This window comes from Mesoplodon bidens (assembly GCF_964165515.1).
Source record: "Mesoplodon bidens genome assembly, chromosome: 3".
Taxonomy (NCBI): Eukaryota; Metazoa; Chordata; class Mammalia; order Artiodactyla; family Ziphiidae; genus Mesoplodon; species Mesoplodon bidens.
Window position 1 is genome coordinate 178,640,929 of NC_138178.1, and position 25,783 is coordinate 178,666,711.

At 60.9% G+C, this 25,783-nt stretch overlaps 1 protein-coding gene across 3 annotated transcripts in view; it reads left to right on the forward strand.

Annotated features, from left to right (window-relative positions):
* The first annotated feature begins 597 nt into the window (after window positions 1–597).
* PACS2 (phosphofurin acidic cluster sorting protein 2) overlaps window positions 598–25,783 on the forward strand; it is a 63,021-nt gene continuing 37,835 nt past the window's right edge. For all 3 annotated transcript variants that reach the window (XM_081230360.1, XM_081230361.1, XM_081230362.1), the window contains exon 1: window positions 598–754. In XM_081230360.1, the coding sequence (XP_081086486.1) occupies window positions 636–754 (119 nt within the window). In that variant the 5' untranslated portion in view covers window positions 598–635. The remainder of the gene's footprint in view (window positions 755–25,783) is intronic.

Consider the following 25,783-nt stretch of genomic DNA (forward strand, 5'->3'; position numbering starts at 1 on the left):
CCGGGGGCCGGCATGGGACTGGAGGGCGCCGGGGGACACGCGGAGTGCGCGGGGGGGCGGGAAGATTCTGAGGAGGCGTAGGACTGGGGGTCGGGGACGCGCAGAGGCCCGGGGGATACAGGGGGACAATAAGTGCTCCTGGGGGGCTCGCGGGACACAGGGCCATAGGCGGACCCTGCGGTCTCTCTGGCCCCTCCCTGCCTCTCCCGGGGGGCGGGGCGCGGCGCTCTGGGCGGGGCCTGTGCGCAGGCGTGGACGCGCGCTCCCGCGGGCAGCGGGCTGGGGCGCCTCCTGGGGCGCCGGCTCGAGGGGGGCGCGCGAATCTCACTTCCGGTGAGCCCTCCGCGGGCCGTGATTGGGCCCGAAGCGGCGAGCGCGCGCCCGCCCAGCCAATCAGCGGCGGCGGCGCGGTCGGGGGAGGGGGAGCACGGTGGGGGCGCGCGCGGCCGGGGCGGGGCGGCCGCAGCCTGGTCGCCGCCCGCGGGCTTGTCCGACGCCCGCCCGGCTGTCCCCGCCGCCCTGCAGCCATGTGACCGCGCCGCCGCCCTCCGCGCGCCCGGCCCGCCCGCCCGCCCGCCGCGCGTCCGCGGCCCGGCCGCAGCCCAGGCCGCCGAGGGAGCGGCGGGGCCGGCGCCATGGCCGAGCGGGGCCGCCTGGGCCTGGCCGGCGCGCCCGCCGCGCTCAACACGCCGGTGCCTATGAACCTGTTCGCCACCTGGGAGGTGGACGGCTCCAGCCCCAGCTGCGTGCCCAGGTACGCCGCCGCCCGCCTGCCGCTTTGTTCCCGCGCGCACCTGCCGGCCATCCGGGACCGGCCACAGGGGACCTCGCGCCTGGGTCCCCACCCGGGGCCTGCACGCGGGACCGGCCACCCCGGACCTGCACGCGGGGCCCCCACCCGGGACAGTGCACCCGAAACCGCTCACTCCGGGATCCCCACTCGGGACCCACACCCCGGGCCGTCGCCTTTGCGCACCACCTCGGGCACGCGCCTTCCGTGCGGACAACCCCTGATGCGTGGATGGTCCCTGAGGTCCTGGTCCCGTGTAGCGGAGGAAGTGGCCCCGGGTTTCTCAGGCCCCGCGGTCCCCCGAGGCTCCGAGGCGCACACCTGGTTGGCTCCCAACCGGCCTCGTTGCACCTGCCTACCGATGCGGTGACGGTGGAGTTGACTCAGGGTGTCTCCTCTCTCCACCGGGTACCATAGATTTCCTTTTGCGTCCAGCCACACTGTCAAGCCTGAGTGGCCTGGGAGTCACTCAGGGCACGCAGTGTCCAGAGGACACACAGACCTGGGACCTGGGACCACAATTTTATTCCTTCATCCTTCGTCCTTTTGAGGGTCTGGCCGTACTCCCTCTGTCCTTCTGGCGGGGGGTATCTGCCCCTTGCCTGTTTGCACTGTGCTGTGTAATTTAGGGACTTCCTTGTACATAAACACTGCTCCTTACATCATACTGTTAAATTTGCCATCGCAAAAGACGCTGCCCTTTCCACTTGGGGGGAAGTGCCCTGTCCCCAGCGGTACAGCTGGACGAGGCTCACCCACAGGACAGCGCCATGGCCATCCCGACTCTACTCAGGCCTGTCGCTTCCCTGCTCCTCCTGCCAGCTTGAAGCTCTGCGGGTTTTTTCCTGATTCAGTGGTCCCTGCTGAGGAAGCTCCCAGGCTGAGGGGGAAGAGAGACAAACTCACACCAGGGCCTGGTTCTGGAATGGACACGAGGCCACAAGGGCTGCAGGGGGGGTGGGGCAGGGAAAAGCTCTCCCTGGGGAGATCCCCTGGCGGGACCAGAGGAAGTGGCCAGTGTGTACCGAGGGGGGTGCGCTCTGCCACGGCTCCTTCAACAGGTGTGCGAGCCAGGTGTTGGGGACGCAGAGGGTGCCGGGTGCCAGGATTGCGCTCCCGAGCATGAGGCTGGTGGCTCAGGGCATTGGCTGTGCCGAGTGGGAAGGATGGGCGCTCCCAGACCTGTGTGGGGCTTTGGGAGAGTGTTGTGTCCGCGGGAGACCCACCTGCTTGCCTCTTGTTTGGGAAGTCTCAGGGGCACCTCCCCAGGCCTGGCCTCCCACCCCCTCCAACTTCCCGTTTTGGCATTTGGCCCAGTGTCGGGCGCCACAGGCAAGGGTCATCCTGGACCCTCCCCACCATGCTTCTCCTGTCTGTCACCCCTGCATCGTCACACACACACACACACCCCGCGCTGGCTGCCTCCCCACGGCGCTCCCTAAGGGCATGCTTGCCCCCCTTCCTGCACCTCTTCAGCCGCTTCCGGGGGTGCCCCGAAAGACCACCGAAGTTTTGACCAGAGGGAGGTGAGGGAGGTGGCAGGTGGGCAGGGGCTGCGTGGTCGAGGGGCTCAGTCGGCCCCCCGCGGAGCTGGTGTAGGAAGCCCACTCGGGTGGGTGTGTGGGGAGGGTGGGGGCGGGGCCGTGCAGCGCTAGGTGCCGGGAGTCCACGGCACTGCCTGGGTGGGGCGCGGGGGGTGGGGCCTGGCTGGTTGCTCTGTAGGCGTGGGGCTGAGCAGCCGTCGGGGTGGGCAGGCGCAGAGCTCCGGGTCGGACGTACAGAGCAGCCCCTCTGCGCCCCGGCGCGGCCCTCCCCGCGAGGTGCTGCGGGTCCCCCGCTTGGACCCCCGATCAGGCCTCCTTGGATAGGTTGTTCTTCGTTCCTCCCGCTCAGAGACTTTATGTAGAAGGGATCCCACTCTCTGTCCGTTTGCACGTCTCCTCTTGCCTGGTCTCTAAGTTTCTGAGTGGCATCGAGCTGATGGCTGTGCCTGCGGCGTGGTGTTCCCTGTAAGACAGCAGCACGTGTCTCTGCTTTGTGGGGGGACCTGTGGCTGTCCACAGGTTTGGGTCAGTTAAGAATGCACCCCGTGGGCGGGCATTCTCGCACTGGCCCTCTGCCGCCGGCAGTAGGGTTTGGGGGGCGTGTGCTGGGCGTCACCACCAGCAGCCTTCCCGGAGCGGTTATGCCAGCTCCGGCCCCCACCCCCACCCCCACCCCCCCGCATCCCCACTGCTCTGCCTTCTTGCCAGCACTGCCTGACTTTCAATTGTTGCCAGTCTGGTGGGTGTGAAATGGTATTGTGGTTTTAATTTGAATTTCTCTGATTACTGATGTAGGCCATTTGTACTTCCTCATCAGCGAAATTCCTATTCATTTCTTTTGCCAATTTTTTCTCCTTTTTTTTCCCCCCTACTTGAGTCTCAGCAACTTTTAGGGACTGGTAATCCGTTTTCGGCAATGTGTTGAAACCACCCTCCTCTGGTGATGCACGCTTCTTGGCTGTCTTTTCGAGGTCTGTGATGCCTCCTGAGGCGCACCCAGCGTTGGCCTTGGTCTTGTCTTGTGGTCTGTCCTTGCTGGTGGTGGCGGGAGAGCTCTCTGCTCTTCCCAGGAGCTGGTGCCAGGCCCACGGGGCTGTGACAGAGGCAGGCTCGGTTTCGTGGGTTTCCTCGAGGGTGGACAGCACCCCTCCCCAGTGACCCCCGGCCCTGGCGTCTTCCTATCCCTGCCCCTCTGCTGGGATTCACAAAGCAGCCTCCATCCCCCACCCCCGCCCCCCAGCTTCAGCACGGTCTGGGGCATTTTGGACCCTTGCACTTGCCCCTTAATTTTCCTTCCCGTCGAGGCTTATGAATTAATTTCACGGGGTCGGACATCTTTTCACAGGCTTACTGCGCATTCGCATTCCTCCACGTCCTCCTGTTGGCGTCCTCTGCCGGCCACGGGGGGTGAGCTCACACTCGCGGAAGGGCCTTCAGCCGGAAGTGTGAGCTTTGGCGGCCGCGTGCCCAGGTCCGCCACAGCCCGCAGGACGGGGATGTCTCCGTCACCCGCGGATGAGTGTCGAGCGCTCGGGGCCAGGCTCCCCCACCGGCCAGGTGACCCGGGCATCGCCCACGGCAGCCCCGCGGCTCCCTCTCCACGTTGGTGGCATCCGCACGTGGTTTGAACCTGCTCCGGCCGGTGGGTGTTGGGGTCATTTCCTTTGGGGCTGATGTGTTCAGAGCCACTGTGGCCATCCAGGGCCGGGGCTTGGGCCGCGTTTGCTCTTCTCTTCAGGATGGCTGGTCGCAGGGGAGGCGGGGGTGTGTCAACTATGAAGACACTGCCGGCTTTCCGAAGTGGTGGCACCCCCCCTTCCATGGCCGCCAGCCGTTCTGTGCACGTTCTGTGTACGTTCTGTGTTACCATCTTTTCAATTCCAGCAATTCTGGTGGCTGCACGATAGTTTCTCCTTGGGGTCTCACTCTGCACTTGTTGTGCGTGGGTGTCGGGTATAATCAAGAGCCTGACGCGGTCCTTCTCCTTCAACGACTGATGCGGTAAATTACGTCAATGGATTTTCTAGCATTAAACTAACCTTTCACTCTCGGAAAAATGCCAGCGTGGTCACGCCATGTTCCCCTTCCTGTACGTGGGTAGACTGAGATTTAGATTTTGCTTAGGACTTTTGCATCTCTGTCTAGGGTCTGTAATCTCCTGCTCATCTACTGCCCTTATCAGATTTTGGTGCCAAGATATCCTGCAGAAAGAGCTGTTGCATGGTATTGTTTGTGTGAAACAGGAATTGTTTGTTCCTTGAATGTGTGGGAGAAATCACCAGTGCAGTACCTGAGCCTGAAGTTGCTTTGGGGCAAGTGTAACTTCTGGCTCAATTTCTTTAATGATTGTAGGACACACGCACCCCCACTTTAAGTTAGTTTCGGAAATATAGTTTTCTGGGAATTTGTCCATTTCATCCAGATTTTCAAGTTTTTGGCAAAAAGTTGTTCCTAATATTCTTTTTTTTTTTTCCATGTCTGCAGGACCTTTAGAGCTGTCCCCTTTTAATTCCTGGTGTTGACTATTTCTGCATGTGGACATCCACACTCTGATCTATCTCACCAAGGGTTCATCATTTTTTTAAAAAATGAATATTCGTATCTTTATTTCCTTCCGCTTATGCTCTTTATTTTTATTTTTATGTTCCTGTTCTGATTTATTTATTTATTTATTGGCTGCGTTGGGTGTTCGTTGCTGTGCACGGGCTTTCGCTAGTTGCGGCGAGCAGGGGCTACTCTTTGTTGTGGTGCATGGGCTTCTCATTGCGGTAGCTTCTCTTGTTGTGGAGCGTGGGCTCTAGGCACGTGGGCTTCAGTAGTTGTGGCACGTGGGCTCAGTAGTTGTGGCTCTCGGGCTCTAGAGCACAGGCTCAGTAGCTGTGGCGCACGGGCTTAGTTGCTCCGTGGCATGTAGGATCTTCCCGGACCAGGGCTTGAACCCATGTCCCCTGCATTGGCAGGCAGATTCTTAACCACTGCGCCACCAGGGAAGCCCTTTTTAAATTAATTAATTAATTGATTTTTTGGATGCTCTAATTTCTTAAAATAAATAGCTCATTATTTTTCCTCCTTTCCTTTCACGTAAGATTTTATAAATACAAAATAAGTAATGCTTTGGCTGCGTTTCACAAGCTTTTATATATAAAATCTCTCCGTTTAAAAATCTTTTAAAAAATTTCCATTATTCTCTCTTTGGCATGATGGGATATTTCAAAGTTTCTTAATATCCGAACGTATGGTGTTTTCCTTAGTTACTTTTCCATTGCCGAATTAATTTCTTCTCTTTTTTTCCATTGTTCATTTCTAACTTAGTTATGTTGGTGTCACAGAGGGTGGTCAGTATGACACCAGGTCCTTACGATGCTTTGGAACTTACTCTGTGGCTCTGTTTGAAGTCAGTGTTCATACACGTCCTGTCTGTCCTGAAAAGGGTCATGGGTTTGGCACTTGTCAATGTCATGTTTGATACCTGTCCCTTTAGGTCATGCTTGGCTTTGTCTGTTTCTCCTGGAGTTCTGTCATTAGGTACATCCTGTTTAGAATCGCAATCCCTCCCGGTGTTTGAACTGTTCAGCGTGTCTCACTCCTGACCTGACGGTGCTTTTTTTGTTTTTTGTTTTGTTTGTTTGTTTGTTTATTTTTATTTTTTTACGGTACACGGACCTCTCACTGTTGTGGCCTCTCCCGTTGCGGAGCACAGGCTCCGGACGCGCAGGCTCAGCGGCCATGGCTCAGGCCCAGCCGCTCCGCGTCATGTGGGATCCTCCCGGACCAGGGCACGAACCCGTGTCCGCTGCATCGGTAGGCGGACTCTCAACCACTGCACCACCAGGGAAGCCCCTGACAGTGCTTTTCACCAGAGCAAAGATTTGGTAACAGTGTAGCTCTCTGAGCTTTCTTTTTGGGTGTATTTGCCTGTCATATCTTTGCCCACCTTGTTTCTTTAAACTTTCCTGTATCTTTACAGGTTACATGTATCTTTGGTTGTTTGGCACAAACTAGATTTCGTTTTCATTCAATCTGACAATCTTTATTTTTTAACTAGGACATTCAGTCTGTTGTCCTTTATCTAAATTACTGATATTTGGGTTCATGTCTACCATTTTATTTTTGTGCTTATTATTGTCCTACATTTTTTACATTTGTTTCTCTTTTCTGTCATACCTTATTTTGCGTTTTTTTAATTATTCTATTTCCCTTTCTCTTAGTTTGAAACTTCTCACAACTTCCACTTGTTCACTGGTTACCATATAAATTGCAAATCGCACACTTGCTGTTACATTGTAAAGTTAATTGTAAATTCTCTTCCTGAAAAACACCGGGACCTTAGAGCACATTATTGTGACCCAACACTTTCATGTTTACATGCTTTTGTTTAGACTATTTTAACTGTCTTCTTTTTTAGACCATATGAGGTTATTATTACTTTATATTGTTTTTTTCTTTATATTGTTAATACTTGATTAATCTCAAAACTCTCACCACTTTCTTTTTTTTTTTTTTGCGGTACGCGGGCCTCTCACTGCTGTGGCCTCTCCCGCTGCGGAGCACAGGCTCCGGACGCGCAGGCTCAGCGGCCATGGCTCACGGGCCCAGCCGCTCCGCGGCATGTGGGATCTTCCCGGACCGGGACACGAACCTGTGTCCCCCTGCATCGGCAGGCGGACTCTCAACCACTGCGCCACCAGGGAAGCCCTCACCACTTTCTTTTCTTTATTCTTTTTGTATCTCAGGACTCGGAATCATTTTTCTCCTTGTGTCAGAAAATGCGTCCTTAGGGTTTTCTTCAGTGAGGATCTGCAGATAACTAACTGTTCTTTCAGTGTATCTGAAGACGTTTACCCTCGTCCTGGAGGGTGTCCTCCCGGTTGTGGGGTCCCGGGCAGCATCTCCCCCGACTTGGCTCTCGGTTCTGCTGTTGAGAGGTCAGTGTCAGTCAGCCGTGATTGGCCGGAAGGTCTGTCCTTTCTCCCTAGTGGCTCTGCAGTCACCTCTGTGCTGTGCCCAGGTGAGGGTTTCTCTTGTGTGCCTGAGTTGGGGTCATTGGCCTTTTCGACTTCGTGGGTTGGTGATTTTCCTTAGTTCCAGGAAGTTCTCAGGCACTTTCTCTGCAGTGGTTGCCTCTTCCTGTCTGTCTGCTCGCCTCCGGAACACACCGGCCCTTTGGCAGCCCTTCCCTCTGATGTCACTGAGACCGGCCACCAGGCAGTCTCTGCTCGTCTCTGTTTCAGCGGCCAGTTCTCAGCCCTCTTTTCTGCAGAGGCGCGTCCGCGTCCCACTGCACCCCAGCCTGCAGGAGGGTCTGCAGGGCAGGCGGGATCGGCCGTCCCCCACCGTGGGCAGAGCGGGCGTGGAGTGGCACTTGGCACGTGCCTGTGGTCGAACAGGATGCCGTGTTCAGGACCCTGGGCTTCGTTTGGAGGTCTGGGGAAGTCGCCAATCTGTTGGGGGGTGTGAGTTTAGTTGGAGGCTGAGCTCCGGTTGGACGTGTGGGTGGTGGGAGGCGGGGCGGGGAGGGCAGCACGGGGGGTTGAGAGTGGGCTCGGGGCTCGGCAGCTTCTGAGGGATGAGAACCGCGTTGAGGGAGAGACTGAGGCATCTGACCTCAGCTATCCAGGCCTGCGGGCCGGGCATCTCTGGGGGAGGCCTAGCCCCTTGCTGCAGTCAGCGCGGCTCCATTCAGCGCCCCCTGACCGCCCTGTGCCGGGCAGTGCCCAGCCCCGGTGCACGCCTGGGTGGTGGCCTGCTCCTCCGGCAGGGGTTGAGGCGGGCAGTAGCCCTCCGTGGGCGCAGTGCTGTAAACGTACCGTCTTCCCGAGTTGGCTTTCGTGTGGAAAGAAGTGGCCACGTGGGGCAGGTGTCATCTCAAGTGATGCTTAGTGACCCATCAACCAGGTAGGGCCCCTCAGGCGCCCCGCTGCCTGTTCCTCTCTGCCCGGGATCTGGGCTCCACAACAAGCTCCCCTCTCCCTCTCCCCAGCATGCCCGGCACCCCGCCCCAGGAGGGTCAGATGAGGAAGGGCATCTGGGAGCAGGTGGGTGGGGCTGGGGGACTGTTCCAGAGAGTAGCTCTGCAGTCGGGAGAAATGACGGGCGCGTGGAGGCATCGTGGTTGGATCTTCAGGGTCCTTCAGGAGCCCGAGTGACCCATCACAGAGATAGGGGTGCTCAGGGGCAGGCGGGCAGGGGATGGCGGGACGGGGCGCACCCCTGACGCTGAGTGGCCGGAGCTGCTGTTCCACCCAGGCCCCACCGGTCCGGTGTGTCCTCCTGCCAGTACGACCGAGTCTCATCAGACACTCCAGACCGGGCCCCCAGCTTCCGGTCTCGGTGGGAACTGGCTCGCAGTCGTCATTCCCGCTGGTGCTGGGTATTCTGGGCTCCGGGCTGCGCTGGGCGGTGAGTGTGGGAGCTGCTGGCTCCCCCCAGCCGCCTGCGCCTGGCTGCTCTGGTGGTTGTTAGACAGTGGCCCTGAAAGTAGCCCTAAAAATAGCAAGTGAGTGTATGTGGAGGCTGAGTTCCCTCCTGCCCTGGAGGTGTGTTGTCACAGATGTGTCCTCAGCCAAGGAGGACTTTGCAGAGGGCTGTGATGCATGGTGAGGACACCCCTGTCCTGAAGAACGGAGTTTCTAGTAAAGCACTTTCTACTCTGGAGCGTCTCCAGCCCGCACGGCCCCCACCCGCCTCTGGAGGAGGGCAGCGCTCTGCGTTCTGTGCTTCACAGGGTGAGGCGTGCGTGTTCTCCAGGAGCCCCTTCTCAGCAGCAGTGGACACGGAGCGCCCAGCTCTGCTGGCCTGGTAGTTCTCCCCATTGGAGGTCAAGGCTGAGGTCTGGGGTCTTCTGCATGGATGGGCCAGAATGGGCCCTGGGGGCGCATCTGGAGCCACAAGGTGGTGGGAGACGCTGAGGACCGGGGTCTTCTGCATGGATGGGCCAGAATGGGCCCTGGGGGCGCATCTGGAGCCACAAGGTGGTGGGAGATGCTGAGGACTGGGCGCGTCTGTCCTTCCTGCCAGACGCGAGGCAGTCAGCCGGGACCTGCCGCCCCCACCGGCCTTTCCTCATCACCCCATCCAGACCACGACGCCTCCCTGGTCCAGGGCAGCTACCCATCTGAGAAGGGACGCTCCTGGTGGCCTGGCCCCAGGGCACCTTTGTCCCGATGGCAGGAGAGGATGGGGAGGGATGAAAGAGGGACCGGGACAAGCAGTGTCTGCACAGGCGGCTCAGGTCCACCAGCAGTGAGGACCACCGCCCCCCAGTGGTCAGGACAGAGTGGAGCGGCTGGGAGGCGTCCCGAGGAGCCTGGCCCGGCCTCTTCTCCTCGGGCAGACACCCCGGGTCTTGCCCTTGGCAGGAGGGGAAGCACCTCTCCTGTCCCCCGTGCTGGCCGTCAGCTGGCTCCGTTCCCACTGTCCGTGGGGCGATTCCCCCCACCCCCCGCCAGGGCGTGCAGCCCTACACACACCGTGAGTCCCGAGGAGGGCAGCGTGGGCTTGGGCGTCTCTGCCCCCTTGAAGGTGGAACCCTGTTGGTGGGAGTCGGCCCTCAGAGGCACTGCCCTCTGCTCAGACGTGGCTGTGGCCTTTGGCGGCCTGGGTTCCAACCACCTCTGCCCCGTGCCACCTGCACGGGCTGCGTGTTCCTCCAGTTGGCGCTGGGCTCCCTCGTCCTTGCCCACTTTACTCTGTAGGGCATGCGTCCCCGTTGGGACAGTGGTGATGCTGCTCCGGGGAGACCCTTACTGAGGAGCCCTGGATCCCTGACAGCTGGGACACTGGCATCTTTCCCTTAACCGCGGCCTCGTTTTCAAGCCCTGCAGCCGACCTCGCGGCAGTGATGGTGTGTCATCTTTTATTGGATCACAGCCAGTCAGGATCTTCCTACTTTTAGATGCAGACAGGATGGGATGAGCCTTTCCGGCACAGTTTGCGTGTGGGGCCTCAGGGGCCGCCGTGTGAGGGCTGGTGGCTCTGTGGAGGTGTCCTCAGGCCTCGGAGGACATTGTCACCACACTGGGGCCCCTGGCACCCAGCACCCACATCCCTGCTTCTGAACCCGGGTGGGGGCTCCCCCCTGCTCGGGGGTGGCGTGACTCACACAGGGCTGGTCCCTGTTGTCCGGGAGCAGACGCAGTGCATCTCCAGGGCGCCCGACAGTGCCTCGGACAAGTGTCGTGGTGGGGCGAGCGTCCTGGTGGGTGCCGCTCTGGGCGCCCCCTCGGTTCCTTCCCCAAGCTCCGCCAAGGGGCCGGCTGGGTACAGCCACCTGGAGGCGCCCTGTGGCAGGTCACGGGAGGGAGTGGAGGGCGCGTGGCCATTCCACGCTCTGCGGTGGCCCAGGGCCCTCCCACCCTACCCGTCCAGGCTGGATGCGCCAGGCAGTGAGGGCAGGGTGAGCTTTGGCTGCAAAGACCTGTCCTGGGTTCTGGGCCCCTGTGACCAAGCCCACGGCCAGGACACTGCTGCCGGCTCCCGGTCAGGGTCCCTATGGGGTCCCCCCCCCCCCGGCTGTGCCCCTGCTGTGCTTGCCCCCACCCCACCAGGAACACGCTGTCTCTTGCTAATTCCCGCTCGGGCTCCGGACTTTCTGCTTTAACTGGTTGCAGCGTGACTTAAGGGTTGTCACGCTTTGACAAGTTAGTGGAGAGTGACAGTCACGACACCCCGAACCGCGTGCCCCTGGCCGGCCCGGCTCCGGCAGGAGATGAGCTGCGTGGGGAGCATGTTTCCAAACACTGGGCTTGTCGATGAAGCGCTGGGCGCCCACCCCCGGGAGAGGAGTGAGAATGGGGCGAGACTAAGCTGCCGGCTGGGGGGTGGGCATGGGGCCCCACTCAGAATGAGGGCTTCCCAGAGGAGGAGGCATGGGACGGGCCGAGGGTCCGGCGGCAAAGGCCTGAGGCCACAGGAGAGACACACGTCTGGGTCCATCAGGGCCAACCAAGGACCGCCCCTGGGGTCAGGCGGGTGGTGGGCTGTACACAGATGCCGAGCGGCACAGGGACCCGGCTTCCCCACCAGCCAGTCGCCCCTCGGGCCCTCGGCTGGTCACAGTGTGAGCACGGCCCTGTGCTTGCCCTGCAGGCCATTGTCCTGGGTTTGTGCCAAAGCGGCCGGGGCAGAGCTGACGGGGGTGCCCTGCTGCAGGTCCCCGCAGGGGACACGGGACCTTGACCATCGGGGTTTGGGCGGCAGGGGGGGTCTGATGCCTCCCCCCACACCACCCCCCAGCCGCAGCTCGCCATCGCCCGCCTGTGGGCTTGGCTCTGGCAGGTCATCGAAGGCTTCAGACGTTTGTTTATTAGTAACGGGGTCGGGGGTAGGACCACTGCACCTGAGCCCCTGGGCCGTGCTGGGGTCACCCACAGTCTCGGTGTCATGCCAGCTTTGTGGCGATGGTGAAGGTCGTTCTAGGGGAGAAGTGCGGCACAGATGGGGACCCCCCCACCTCCCCAGCGGGAGGAGCGAGTCTGTAGGGAGGCCCTGTGCAGCCAGGACGCTGAGCCAGGCCTCTCCCGACCCGCGGAGAGAACTCCACACCTCTGTCCCCTTTCACATCTGCCTCCTGGAGAAAAGGGGACAACGCCTGGTAGAAAAGCCGCCCTCCCCCAGATCCTTGGGCCTGGCTCAGTGGACAGGCCGACATTCCATCCCTGCCGCCACCACAGAGGCCTCGGGGAGGGGGCAGCTGCTACACCAGCTGCTCGGGGACGGTCGCTGGAAAGCTGGGGCATCCCATCCCGCACGTGCTCTGTACCCAAGATAGGCGCCTAGCGCTGCTGTGCTTCTGCAGAGAAGGTGTCTGGGGCAGTGTGCATGGGCCGTGGGGCAAGAGAGGGCGGCTGCGTAGGCCCCAGCCCAGCGCCTTCCTGCAGAAAACCAGCTCCTTTAAAGGAGGGCACAGTGGGCAACAGTATAAGTGGGATTTCCAGTTAAGCTGTTTGTGTTAGGAATAAAAAGAACACGTGTCTGGTCAGGCCGTTTAGAAGAGAGTTCCTCGGGGATCCCCTCTTACTCGGGGGTCTTTCCAATTCCCTTTAAGAGGAGAGTGAAGATGAGAACCTTTCTCAGTGAGACACGCAGCCTGGAAGCCCCATTTTTGCATGTTATTGACCTAGAGAGAAAGGGTGTCAGGTTCACCCGGACCCAGAGCCTTGCGGGAGGGAAATTCGGAAACTCGTAGCAGTAGAGCATTACAGATGTCCAGGGCTCTAGTTTAATTTCCTCCCCCTGCTGTGGAGTTAACTTAACTCAGGTGAAGCTAGGATGTTCCACAGCTGTTTCCTCCCGAGCTAGCTCGGCCGGCTGTGGGCCACCCCCAGGAGGCCTCTCGAGGCTGACCCGCGCCCCCTTCCCCGGCGGGCGGCCGTGGCGCTGCCGTGCGCTGGTTTGTGAAGGAGAAGGCCGTGGAGCCGGGTGGTGGGCAGAGGCCTCCGGGGAGGTGCCCTGTGGTTTGTCAGGGCCCTGGGCATGGCTGGCGGGCTGCAGCCCCTCCCTGCGGGGCCCCGACCAGACCCGCTCCTCACCTCTCACGCCCGTGTGCCTGACTTGGCATTTCAGTCGATGTTCGAGGTTTGCTTCCTGGCACCTGGACGTCCTGGGGACCCGGACCTGGCTGAGGAGGGGACCCCGGGCCTCCAGGAGCTCTGGGGGAGTCTAGGGTGCTTGGACCCCCAGGCTCGGCCTCTGTGGCTCAGTGCATCAGGGGCCTGGGGGCCTGAGCATCCCCTGGGGGCACCAGTGTGGGGTGGGGCAAGTGGCGGCAGCCTTCTGGGCTCCTCAGAGCCTGTAACCACTCAGCGGGCTTCTCGCGATGACTGGACGCGGTCCAGGTGGCCCTCTGTGTGGGCACAGCAGGGACCCCTGCAGCGTCCCCTGGGGACTGGCGGGGCCCAGTATGCCCTCACTGAGAGCAAGCCTTTGGGTCCACGGCGGCTGCATTACCGCAGAGCAGGTGCCCCTGGTGCCTGTCTCAGGGAGGAGACCTTGGGCTGCGCCAAGTGGGGCCGGGACCTCTGCTGTTGGAAGAGGGGACTCGGGGTGAACCCCAGCATCTGCACCCGCACCCGGTGGGGGGAGGCTCCAGCCGGCACCAACCCCGCCCCCTTGTGTCTTGGGGTCTCGGGGCCTCTCTGTGGAGGACAGGCCATGAGGCAGGACCCACCTGGGCAGACGCAGTGGTGGCTTCCTGCCAGGGAAGCGGGGGCCCCCAAGGGTGACCGCTGTGCCCATGGTGGGGAGTGGCCGAGCCTGGGGGGCTGGGTGTCTGATCGCTGGCCCGACCTCAGTGTGACCCTGCCCCTCACCTGGTGACAGCCCTGGTGTGGCCAGTGCCTGCCCAGACGGAGGGCAGCGCTGTGACTGAGAAGAGGGACCTGAGGCTCCGGGGCACACGGAGGTCGGAGGATAGAACGTCCCAGACAGCCAGGGCCCAAGACCCAGCGTTTCCAGGAGGGCCAGCTGCTGGGATTGAGGTGTGCGGTAAGCACGGACCCTGTCTGGAGCCTGCTCTGGAGAGGGGGGAGCAGCAGCTGGTGGGGGGGTCGGGCGGGTGCCATGATGGGGGGTACCGGGAGGAATGGCCGTGTGTTGGCTGCTGTGAGAAGCAGCTCTCCTCAGGTCACCCGTGTCTCTCAGCAGAGTGAGCAGTGGAGCAAGGTGGGGTGGGGGGGGGATGTGAGGTGTTGGTCCAGGGAGGAGGGGGGCCCAAGAAGGTTGGGGGCCGGACGTCCGTGTCGCGGACCTGGGTGGCCAGGTGGTGCCAGGGGTTCTCCGGGGCTGTGTCCAGCGTCTCAGGTGCAGAATATTGGTGAACTGGGTGCCCCAGGAGGGACCAGAGGGAGGGAGATGGGGTGCTCGGCTGGGGGCTGGCCTGGGGTGACCCACAGTGGGTCCAGCGCTAGAGGACGTGGGCCGGAAGATGGGCAGCGGTCCAAGAGGAGGTCCGAGCGTGGGGCCTCCTGGAGACAGGACGAGGCCCTGGTGGGGTGGGGTGCCTGCAGGCTGTGTCCGTGGTGGGAGGAAGAGGGACGTGGGGTTCCTGGGATTCCGCTGGCTGGGGCATCCGTTCCAGCTGAGGCGCATCCTGCGCTGGCCTCTGTGACTTGCCCGGCCAGCCCCCCAGCTGGGACCCGCAGCATTCCTCCCTTTCCCGGTGATGGTTTGGCTTCCTGGTGACTAGCCCTTTTATCACCTCCGTCCCCTTCACCCGGATCCCGCTCTGTGCCCCGTCTGGTGCCGCGTGCCCGCCCAGTGCGTGACGTTTCTGTTATCATTCTTCCTTTGTTTTGCTCTTCCTCTGCTATTTTTGGTCACTTACTCCTTGGAAATTGGTGAAGATTGATTGAGTTTTCTTTATTATCCCGTCCAGGAAATCTGTTTTCAAGTTCCTTTACCGTGTGCTTGAAAAGCGAGGATTCCCAGCGTTGACGGGAAAGCAGCAGCCCTCCCTCCCTCTCAAGCAAGCGAGGGCCTTACCGAGCGGGGTGCTGCACCCCTCTCCCGGCGCCCCGGTTCCAGACGCCTCCTCACAAGGGGGCCAGCCTCCACACGCCTTCCGCTCCGCCCAGGCACCCGCTCGGTCCTCGCACCCTGGGGACGGAGGGGCCTCTGGGGCTGTGTCCCCTGGCCTCTGGTGGTTTTGACGAGTTTGCGGTAAGCCTGCCCGTGGTTCCCCTGTGGGCGGCGTGTGTTCTCTGGTTGCTAGGAGGTGCTTTTCTGTGGATTCGGCGTCCGGGCGCGTTTATCATCACATGTCTATGTCATCCTCCTTGGGACCCGGGGTCTGCCCAGCTCGCGTTGGAGGAAGTCTCACCTGGGTCCGGTCGGACGTCCTGCTCCCCTTCCTCTGTCTCCAGTCGCCCTTCCTGGCGAGAGCCGCGCCCGGCAGCGTCCAGTGCCAGTTCTGACCATGAGGGGCCACCCTCAGCTCCGTGGTTGGGCCATGCGGGCAGCCCCCCAGGACACACAGGAGCCACTGAACAGAAGCCCTGGCTGTGCCGACCCTTTCCTGGCCGCAGCAGCCATGGCGAAGCCCGGTGGGCACTGCGCCCGGCCCTCAGATGGTGGGATTGCTCCGCCCCCAGGGCCTCCCGGGCTTCCCGGGGGAGGCATCTCGCAGGGAGCCACGTGGCACAAACTGGACGAGGTGCAGGTGGAGGCCTTGGTCCAGTGTCCAGGGCTCCTCCCGGGGCTCCAGCCCCTGTGACCCCTGGCCAGGAGCGCGTCTTGATTCCGAAGTGAGAAGTTCAGTCCCAGACGCGCCCTGTCGGGGGCTCAAGCCCCACCCCTACCGTCAGCTCAGGCGGGTGGCAAAGTGCCACAGGCGTGCAGCTCAGACAGCATTGAGTTCTCACAGTTCTGAGGGCTGCAAGTCCAAAGTCTCGGTGCCAGCGGGTCCGGTGTCTGGTGGGAGCTGCGTCCCGGTTCATCGATGGCATCTCCCTGTGTCCTCACTGGGGGGAAGGGTGAGGGAGCTCCCTGGGGTCCCTTGTACAAGGGCACTAACCCTGTTCACGAGGGCTCCTCCCTCCTGACCTCATCACCTCCCAGAAGTCCCTCCTCCTGACGGCATCACATTGGGGCTTAGGGCTTCAGCCTATGGATTTGGGGGAAACAGTAGCCTGTAGCCCCCGCTGTGCCCCCATGTTTTCAGGGGCACCTGGGGCAGGACACACTCCGCTCCCCTCACAGACGCTTCCAGGGTGCATGTGGCTGCTACCCTCCGTGCCCTCCCCAGACCCGGTGCCTGTGGGCAGTGGGCCTGCAGTGGAGCGTGCCCACAGCCCGGGACCCGGAGCTCGTCGGGTCCTTGTAGACCACCTGCTGTAAGACACCAGAGGCTCATGTCCCACCTCGCCCGCCCTGACTGCTCTGGCTCTCTCGACAGACACCCTGTTGTCTGACACCCTGGAGCCACCGAACTCCCCCCGACGGCCACACTCCGCACCCGGCAGGGCGTGCTCCTTCCCTTCTGTGAGCCTGCCCACTGCGGGGCCACCAGAGGCCGCCCCGTCACGGCGCCCCACGGCGGCCCTGCTTGTCAGCGCATGCGGCCCAGGTGCTCTCCCGTCACCGTGGGCCCCGCTCCGCCAGCCCTCGTGGGCGCCTGTCCCTGGACTGTGCTGCCTGGACTGGGAGCCTGGGGACTCGGGGTCCCCAGAGAGAAGGCTCTGGCTCCTTGCTGGTGTGGCCTGGGGATGTGCCTGGACAGGCCGGGCTGGGGTGAGGCCAGGGTGGTCTCTCTGAGCCCTTGGGAAAGCTGAATGTTAAAGGAGCCGGGGAATGGGGCGCCTCCTTCCAGGGCCACCCCCGGGTGTGCCCTCCCCCCCTCCCCCCCTGCCCCATGGGAGGTTGGGAGTGGGGCAGGAGATGGGTAGATTTTGGCACAGAAGCAGGAGGAAGACCATCGCCTTCACTCTGTCCAGGCAGACCGCAGGGCTTGCGGCCAGCTGGGCTCTTGCTGTCCCGGCTGTGAGTCACCCGGACCACAGCTTCCCGCCTGGAGCAAGGCTGAGTGGGGCCACTGCTTGGTCCTTGAAGTCCCCTGTGGTGCGGTCCAGCCGGCAGGCTGTGCAGGAGGGCATGCGGCCCAACCGAGGTGCTTGTGGCCTGCGGCTGTCCTCTGCACCCAGCTTCCCTGTGCTGGCCTTGCCGTCCCACCCAAATAAAGCCCCTTGCCGAGGAAGGGCCGCACCCGCAGGAAAGTGCTGGGCAGGGGCTCCTTCCCGCCAGGGGACCCCGTCTCCCTCGTGACCAGGACAGTGCGGGGCTCCCCTCCAGTGGCTGGTGAGGTGTGCCCGCGTGCCCGGGGCCTCTGGTCACTGAGGCGGGGGACAGAGGCCCAGCAGGCCCAAGGAATGAGGTCCCGATGGCCAGGCCCGGGTCCTGGGATGGCTGACGGCTCCCACGTATAACAGCCTCGTGGCCGGCTGGCCGGAGCTCTCTGGGTCCCGGGCCCTGTGTTGAGGTTATGTGTGTGTCCCAGTGTTGTCTGCCCAGCCCCCTCGGGGCGGCCCTCCCCGCTGTGGACACAGGGTGCTCTCTGCAGGCGCCTGGCCCATGTGGCCTCTACGGGGTACCCGTGCTCGGCCCGGCCCACCCACCGGCCGGCTCGTCCCGCGTGTGGCCGTGCTGGCCTCTGACTCAACACGCACCACTACCTCGGAGGGGCTGGCGCTTCTGCCCCGTCCTCCCCATGCCCTGGCCCCCGTTGCAGGTTGGCCTCTGCTGGGGCGGGAGGGTGGGCTCACAGTGACCCCTGCCAGGGCTCCCGGCCTTGGTGTTGGGTGCCTGACTGTCCCTTGCTTCCTGCAGGGCCATCCCAGCCCCACACTGCTGGCAGGGAAGCTGAGAAGGCACCTCTGACCTTCTCTCCTGATTAGCAGGAAGCAGCCATGTCCAGATAAGGCTCGATCACCAGAGAAAGCTGAGCTGGGCCAGTGAGAGCTGGCAGCTGCCTCAGGCTGCCGGAGGAAGGTGACCAGCGCTCGGGATGCGGGTGGAACTGGAGCCCTTGGCCCCCAGCCGGCTCTGCCCCTGAGAACCCTCCAGGCCTCCAGGTGCCCCAGCCTCGCCCTGCGGCCCTGCTGTGGCCAAGCTGCGTGGGCCTGGAGCCTGAGCCCCCAGGGTGCCGCGTGTGGGCCGGCCCGTCCCGGCGTGGGGGCAGGCCGGGCGCGGGGGCCGCGTGGCCACCTGCCGCCGCAGGGCCCCCGCTCCCACTGGGGCAGATGCAGGACCGTGCAGACAGGGTCAGCTCCTGGAGACAGAAGGCCCCTTAGTTCTCCCTCCCACAGAACACCCAGTGCACGTGGGGCCACAGAGGCAGCCCTGCACGTGGCCCCAGTTTAACCGCTGATGTCCTGGGTGCCGGGAGGAAAACGGGGGCATCATCGTCCTCCTCGGAGGGCCAGCCCGGCCCCGGGAAACCCGGGGGGCGCGCTCCTTGCGCGTGGCGGGCTGCGCGCTGTGCTGGGGTCTGGGCCCTGCCAGCCCCTCGTGGCCCGTGTGGTCGCCCTGTGCCCAAGCTGAGTGCTGCTGGCAGGACTGCAGTAGGGCGGCCGCTCTGCGCGGCTGTCTGCAGCCCCTCAAAAGGCCCGGCCACGTCACCACGTCGCCACGTGGCCAGCACATCACTCTTTCAGAAGAAGAGGAACAGGGGCTGGAGCCCCGCTTGCGCACGCGTGTTCACGGCGGCCGCCCAGAGGGCCGAGTGCTGTCCTGACACCTGCCGGGTGGGTGAACCCAGGACAGGGCACCCCTCAGAGGAGCCACACGCGCGATCCCCTGTCCTGAACGTCAGAGCGGGCAGCGCCGCCGGGAGAGACACGCCGGGGGGGCCCCTGTGGGCTGACACAGCCGTTCTGGAGTATCGGGAACGTGCCAAATGCCCCTGGTGTGCATGCTTGAACGTGGCTAAAATGGTCGGTTTTACATTGTACGTGTTTTACTACAGTAGGGAGAAGTTTTAAGGAGCGGGGCCAGGGACGGTTCTGGATCTGAGGAGACCAGCCAGGCCGGCGGTAGCGCTCGACAGCAGGAGGACAGGGCGCCGTGGGCGACGCCCCTCGATTAGCGTCCTGGTGCCCCAGCTGGCTCTCAGCCGGGTCGCCCCCAAATCCTAGGTGCCCGTGGGGAGGGGGTCCCTGGTTGTTGGTGGTGGGGTGTTTGCTGAACTCTTGCTGTAACTTTCTGTGGAGCTTGAACTTTTCCTCTTAAAAGCCAGGGTGGCAGGCGGCGGGCGGCGCCCCGCAGGCCCTGGAAGGCTCTGGAGCCCCAGGGCGCCGTGGGTTGTGGGTCTGCACTCCTGCGAGTCGCCTCTTTGCGCCGTCGCCCACGTTTCTGTGGGTTGATTGTCTTTCTGCTGCTCTTCTGTAGGCGCCTTTGTACTTGGGACATTAGTCCTTTGTCTTCCGTCGGCATCGCGGCTCTCGGCATCGCGGCTCTTTTCCCGCATCCATTGTCCCGTCTCTGAGTTCGCTTTGCAGTAACGTCCACATTTCCCGTCTCAGGCAGAGTTAGTGTCTCGCGGAGCTGGGGGAGCCACTGGGTTGGGCGCATCTGGCCCCCTTCCTCCGAGCACCTGGGTGCACCAGGTGCCGTCCTAGGCCCCGGACCTGGCCCCATCCTTGCGGAACTCAGCCCTGCTTAAGGGGATGCACGGTGATCTGGGACAGACACTTCCCACCTGAGCACCATCAGTGAGGGGGTGGTGAGGTGGGACGAGGTGGGATACGGACCTCCCTGATGTTGAGGCGCCAGTCAGCAGGGCGGGGCCAGGCCCCAAGTGCTGGACCCTGTGCTGGGAGTGCAGGAGGTCTCTAGGGCCTTCCCGGAGGCTGGACAGAGCCAGTCACTGAGCTCTTTCTAAGAGGCGCCTCCACACTGGCTGGCAGCCACAGGACAGTACAGTGTCCTCCGGGGGGCTGGTCAGGTGGAGAGGAGGCTGAGGGGCTTCCAGGAGATGGGTAGAGCCCGGGGTGGGGGGCCTGGGATCGGCCCCTGGGCAGTCAGGAGGGAACTGGCCGTGTTTTGGAAAGGACTGCACGTTGGGCTGGAACTTTTCATTTTAGAGTGAAAATGTCAAGAAGGGCAAAGGTGGCTGAGATGGTGGTTGGCGTGCAGACGGGCACTCCTGCCTCCTTCTGAAGCCAGCAAGACCAGGAGTGGCCAGAGACCTGAGAGGAGGCCCAGGAGGAGGAGGAGGACAGGCGGGAGCCCAGGTCCACCAGGTCGGGCCCACTGCAGGGAACGCCAAGGACAGGCCCAGACCTCAGGTTCTCCAAAGGGCGGAGGCACAGACTCCGGGGCGGAGCCCAGAGCCCGGAGCCCTCCTCGTGCCTGCTCTGGATGCGAGCAGACGCCGGCAGCCAGGTCCGACAGAGTGATGGTCAGCAGGAAGCATCCACCACAGCACAGCCCCGCACCCGTGGGGCGGGGACAGGAGGCTCCGGTGAAAGAACGTTCCGGAACGCCCAGCTGGACGGCAGACGCGGACGGGCTCGGCACAGGAGCCAAGTGCCAGCTGAGCAGCTGTCGCGGAGAGCAGAGCGGAAACAGGGGCGGACAGAGGTGGACGGAGGTGGACAGAGGTGGCAGAAGAGATCCTGCGGGAGCCCCGGCAGCTCAGTGACGGGCGCCGCCTGTGGAGAGGCCGTGTCCTGGCGCTATTTCAGGAAGGAGCCCCCACCCGGCGCCGGTCCTCCCACTGCCCTGGGCCCTGGGCCCTGTCCACTCTGTCCACAGGGCGGCCGAGAGGTGCCCTCCGCAGGCCACGCGGGAAGGTCGCTGCCCTGCCAGAGCGCGCAGAGCCTCCCTCGGCGGCAGGCAGTGGGCCCAGGCGGGGACAGTCCCCTCCTCAGATGTCTTTGTTTCTGACTGGTCCTGTCGCTTCCGTCTTGAGGGGGCTGAGCAAGGGAGGGGGTGAGGTCCCGCTGTGCGGCCCCCGCACTCTTGGTGGGCCCGGAGCAGTTGGGTGAGACAGCCTTGCCTTCCTCTTAGGGTTGGGGAGCCCAGTTGAGGAAGAGCCCCACTTAGCAAAGGTTTTCGTTTGTTTTTGTTTTTCTCTTCTTGGCCGCACCTTGTGGCATGTGGGATCTTAGTTCCCCGACCAGGAACGGAACCAGTGTCCCCTGCATTGGAGGAGTGGAGTCTTAACCACCGTAGCAGAGGTTTTTAATCAGAAGTTAAAACCAAGCCTTGTGCACTGTTGGAGGGAATGTAAACTGGTGCATCTCCTGTGTAAAACAGTGGCTAGAACGGCCCCCGGACCCAGCAATCCCACGTCTGGGTGCGTACCCTGAAGGAATTGAAAGCAGGGCCTCCAAGAGACATCCCTTCCCCCCGCCCCGCCGTGTTCCTAGTAGCACAGTTCACATGAGCTGAGACCGTGCTTAGTCCATATGGTGACGATGACCCAGCCTTGAAAACGAAGGGGTCCTGACACAGGCTGCATCTTGGAGGGACATGCTGAGTGACATGGGCCAGTCACAGAAGGACAAATCACGTGTGATCCACGCGTATGAGGTCCCTAGAGCAGTCGGATTCATAGACAGGAAGTAGGATGGTAGGTAGGGCCGCGGGCTGGGGGACGGGAGGGGAGTGAGTGTTGAATGGGGACAGAGTTTCAGTTTTACAAAATGAAAAGAGTTACGGAACGTGGTGATGGTGGCACAACCGTGTGAATGTGCCTGATGCCCCTGGACTGGTTCCTTGAAGGTGGTAAATTTCATGTTGTATACATTTTACTGCAATAGAAAAGGAGAGAGGTAACATTGCAAGACTGTTCCCCCAAACATGGCTGTAGCAGTTACACTCTCCCAGGGTGGGGAAAAGTTAGAGCCGGACGCCTCGGGGCTCACCAGCGCCGACCCTCATGCTGCCTGGCTGGACTCCAGCCAGGGACCCAGGGAGGGGCTCAGGGGCCCACCCGCCTGGGGTCCTGCTTAGGTGGGGAGCTGTCTCCAGACCCCAAGGTCTGCTGAGTCCCCCGGTGGGGACTGCCCTTGCCCTGCTCCTGGCCCACGTGGGGCCCTGGGGACCCTGTGGCGTTCCGTCATCGGGGAGCCAGTCCCCACCCGCCACCTGCCACTGCCCTCCCCTCCCCGCAGCTGAATGACGCTCGGGGGATTTGGATTAAAGGAGACACCGCCCTGCTCCTCTGGGACACCAGTGCTCCGGGGCAGCGGGGCCGCAGGCTCCCGTCTCTGGTTTGCATCCCACACGGGGGACGTGGGGGTGGTCAGTCTCCCAAAGAGGAATCGGAGGCTTTGTGCTCTTTGCAGCCTCGTCTCCCCGCCACCCCACCCCCCCCCGAGGCCCTGCCCCCACCACTTGGAACCCAGGCTCCGGAGCTGAGTGGGCTGAGGTCTTTTTTCTGGGGCTGGGCGCAGGTGCTGGCCAGCTTTCCTGGGGCAGCAGCGGGGAGCGGGGCCTTGGGGGACCCTCAGCACCCTCCACTGCGTGGCGACTGGGGGGCCTGGGAAGACCGGCCCCCCCCGGCCCCTGGGGGGCATTAATCGTGAGACCTTCCTGTCAATGCGAGCCTGTGTATAAAAACATCTGCAAAACCAGCTTTCCGTGAACTTTCTGAAATGTCACTTGTTTCGTCACTCACGAAATCCAGGGGTGTCGGGATACGGGGGCTCCTCCTCACCCCCCCAGCACGCCTTCCCTGACCTCGGTGTCCCAGCATAGCCTGACCCCACGGCAGAGCCCGTGCCCCTGCTCCCCCGCGTAGCGTGTGCTCAGGTGGGCCTTGTTGAATGACCCCCCCCACACAGGGGAGGTCCCTGTTGCGCCCGCTCTCCCGCTCCCAGGGTGCGCGGCTCATCTTCCTGTCCCCGTCCCCCATGCCCGCCTTCTGTCCCAGGGCCTGTGTCCATTCACCCCTAGCCCTGACCCCATGCTCCATTGTGACCCCTGCCCTCCGGGGCCCAGGCCCAGCACCCTGTCCTGCCAGGTCCCCCTAAGAGTCTGCCTCTTCAGGCCAACCCCAGGGAGGATGTGGCCAGCGCTCCCCCAGGGTGCCATCTCCCCGCTCCCTTCCTCTTCTCTCCCTCCTTGCCCCACCACCCCACTGGCACCTCCCTTTTCCTCCAGACTCTGTCCAGCACCTTGGCCGGCCGAGGACCAGCCCCGGGAGGCCTGCCCGCCTTGCGGGCAGGGGCGGGCACTGTGCGGTGGCCAGGCGCCCATCCTGTCAGGGCCCATGGGGCCCACTGACCTGAGAGCACACAGAAGCCCCAGCCCCAGGTGTCACCCGGAGGGACAGAGACCCGGCAGCGGCAGCGTGGCTCGGCCCCACCTCCTGGGACCCACCTGGTCGCAGGAGGTGGCTCTGAGAGGGCCGCAGCTGCCTTCAGCCGGACCACAGGCCAGCCTGGGTGTCTAGTTGCCCTGGGCTGTGGGCGGCGCCGCAGCTCTGCTGACCCTCACAGCCGACTTCCGCGGGCACGCCTCAGTCTCTGCTTTGCAAGTGCGCGGTTGTCCCCTGGGTCGCTCCATCCTGTAGGCCCAGCTCTTCCCGCACCGCAAGAACCGGAGACCCTGAGGACTGAAGTGTGTGCATCAGGGCCCCTCCCACACCCACTCGGGGGCATTCCCCTCCCGAGGGCAGAGGCATCTTTCACACCCGTCTTTAAGGTGATGCCCCAGTCCTAGCGGCTCCTCCCCCCACCGAGGATGACCTGTGGCTGGACATCCTAATGAGGTGCTGCAGGAAGCGGGGGCACACTGTCCGTCCACACTCACACAAAGCGAGACCAGCTGCTTTGAAGAGGCCACCAAACATGGAAAGACAGAGTAGAAACAGTTCTTTGCTGTGTGTGCATGCTCAAAGAAAGGAAGGGGAAATCCCCAGGTGGGATTCATCTGGATAAAGAGGGACCTGGGCCAGGGCGGAGCCAGGGACGTGCCTGGGGGTGGCTGGGGGGCCTCAGAAGCACGTCTGGGGGGGTCTTGTGAAACCGGGGCACTAGGTGGGGGGCTTGGGACCACCCTCCCTGGGGTTAGGGAACCCTGGAGTGGCAGGGAGGCTGCCCCTGTGAGGAGGATAGTGGACCACCATGTGCTGTCAAAAACCCACGGTGGTGTCATGCGTGGGTGTCGATTCTGAACACTGAGACGCCTCTTTTAAGTGCAAGTGTTAGAGAATGAGAGACTGAGCCTTCAATCACAGCATCATCCAACTCAAGTTATGTAAAGAACAGGGCAAATCTTAGAAAAAAATAGAGGAATGGAGGTAACAGAGCAAGCTTAATGAAATAAGAAAACAATATGAAATATTAACAAAAGCCAGAAGTCAACTGCTTGGAAAGACTAATAATGTAGCAAACTTTGGCGAAAGTGATCAAAAGAGAAAGCACACACATAAACAATTTTGGAACGAAGTGACAAAGTCGAAGAACACTAAACAACGTGAATAAATATGAAAAATAAGTATGATGCTTTTCTAGAAAAAATATGAATTACTTAGTAATTGATGTAGTAAAATAGAAAATGTGTAGAGACCAGTTACATCAAAACCTCCTCTCTTCCCCAAAGAGCACCAGATGGTTTTATTTGTGAATTTTACCAAATGTTCAAGAAATAAACACTGTCTCGTTATGACATGTTCCAGAGATTGAAAAGATGTTTAAAAAGAGGCAAAGCTGCCAATTTCCTGAGGGCAGTAGAGTCATCAAAACTCCTAGAGGCAGCACAAGGGTAGGGTTGACCTCATGGACATAGACGTGAAAATCCTAAAGAAAATGTTGACCCCCCCCCCAAAAAAAATCCCGACAAGGTATAAAATTGCAAAAGCATTTTATGAAATAGGAATTATCTCAAGATAATTAACATTGGACTATTTATTATTTTTATCACATTCAGAGTGAAAGAGAAAAATCATATTATCTATCCAGAAAAAACATTGATGAAATTTAAGAGACATTCTTAGGGATATAGAAATAAACAGGAACTTTAACCTGTTATAGGGCACCTACTAAAAATCTACAGACCTGCTCTATCCAATGTATTAGTCTACATTTGGCTATTCATTAATCCATTTATCCATTAAAAGGTATAATTCACTTCTGCACTAGCACCAGCCATATTTCAACTGCTGGCTACTGGTTACCACATTAGAGAGTGCAGCTATAGAACATTTCCATCACTGCAGAAAGGTGACTGGACTTCGCTGCTGTACACACATCATTCTTAAACGCTAGAAGTATTACCTCTAAAACCAAGAAGAAAGGTAACTGCTATTATCCTTGAGGTACCGGGCAGCGCAACAAGACACGAAAAGTAGATAGGAATGGGTTGAAAGAAACACAACTACCATTTGCCGATGGCATTGTTGTTCAAATGGACAATACAAGAGCGCATACAAGCTGTTAGAACCACTAACAGTTCTGGAAGGTTGACTGATACAAGGTCAGCACACAGAATCAATAGTGTTGAAACACCTGCAGTGTTTCAATTTGAAAATAAGAAAAACGGTGTTCTTCAGAAAAGCAGCTGGTAGCTTATCTAGGAATCATTGGCCAAAGGGCATTAATGACTTTGGCCAGAGAACCGCCTCACCACTTACTCAAGGACATAAAACACCTGAGTAAGGAGGTGCTGAGGCTCCCTGGCGACCTGAAGATGTCACTTCTCCCTAAATGCAATTCAATTTTGTAAAATTCCACGAAGGAATTGAACTTGGCAAGCAAATTATGAAGTTTACATGAAACAGACAAGCAACTTTAAAGAAAAATGAAGTATGCTTGTGTTTAGGGAGTGTTTTCCTTAGCAGATGCATGTTTATTTAAATAAGCTGTACTGATGAAAACAATATGCAATTGTCAGAAGTATGGACAGATTGACCCGTGGGACATAGAGCAGGACACAGACACACAAATGCAGCCTGCTTCAGAAACTGCTTTCTTTATCCATAAGGAAGGGATGTATTCTTTTAGAAGTG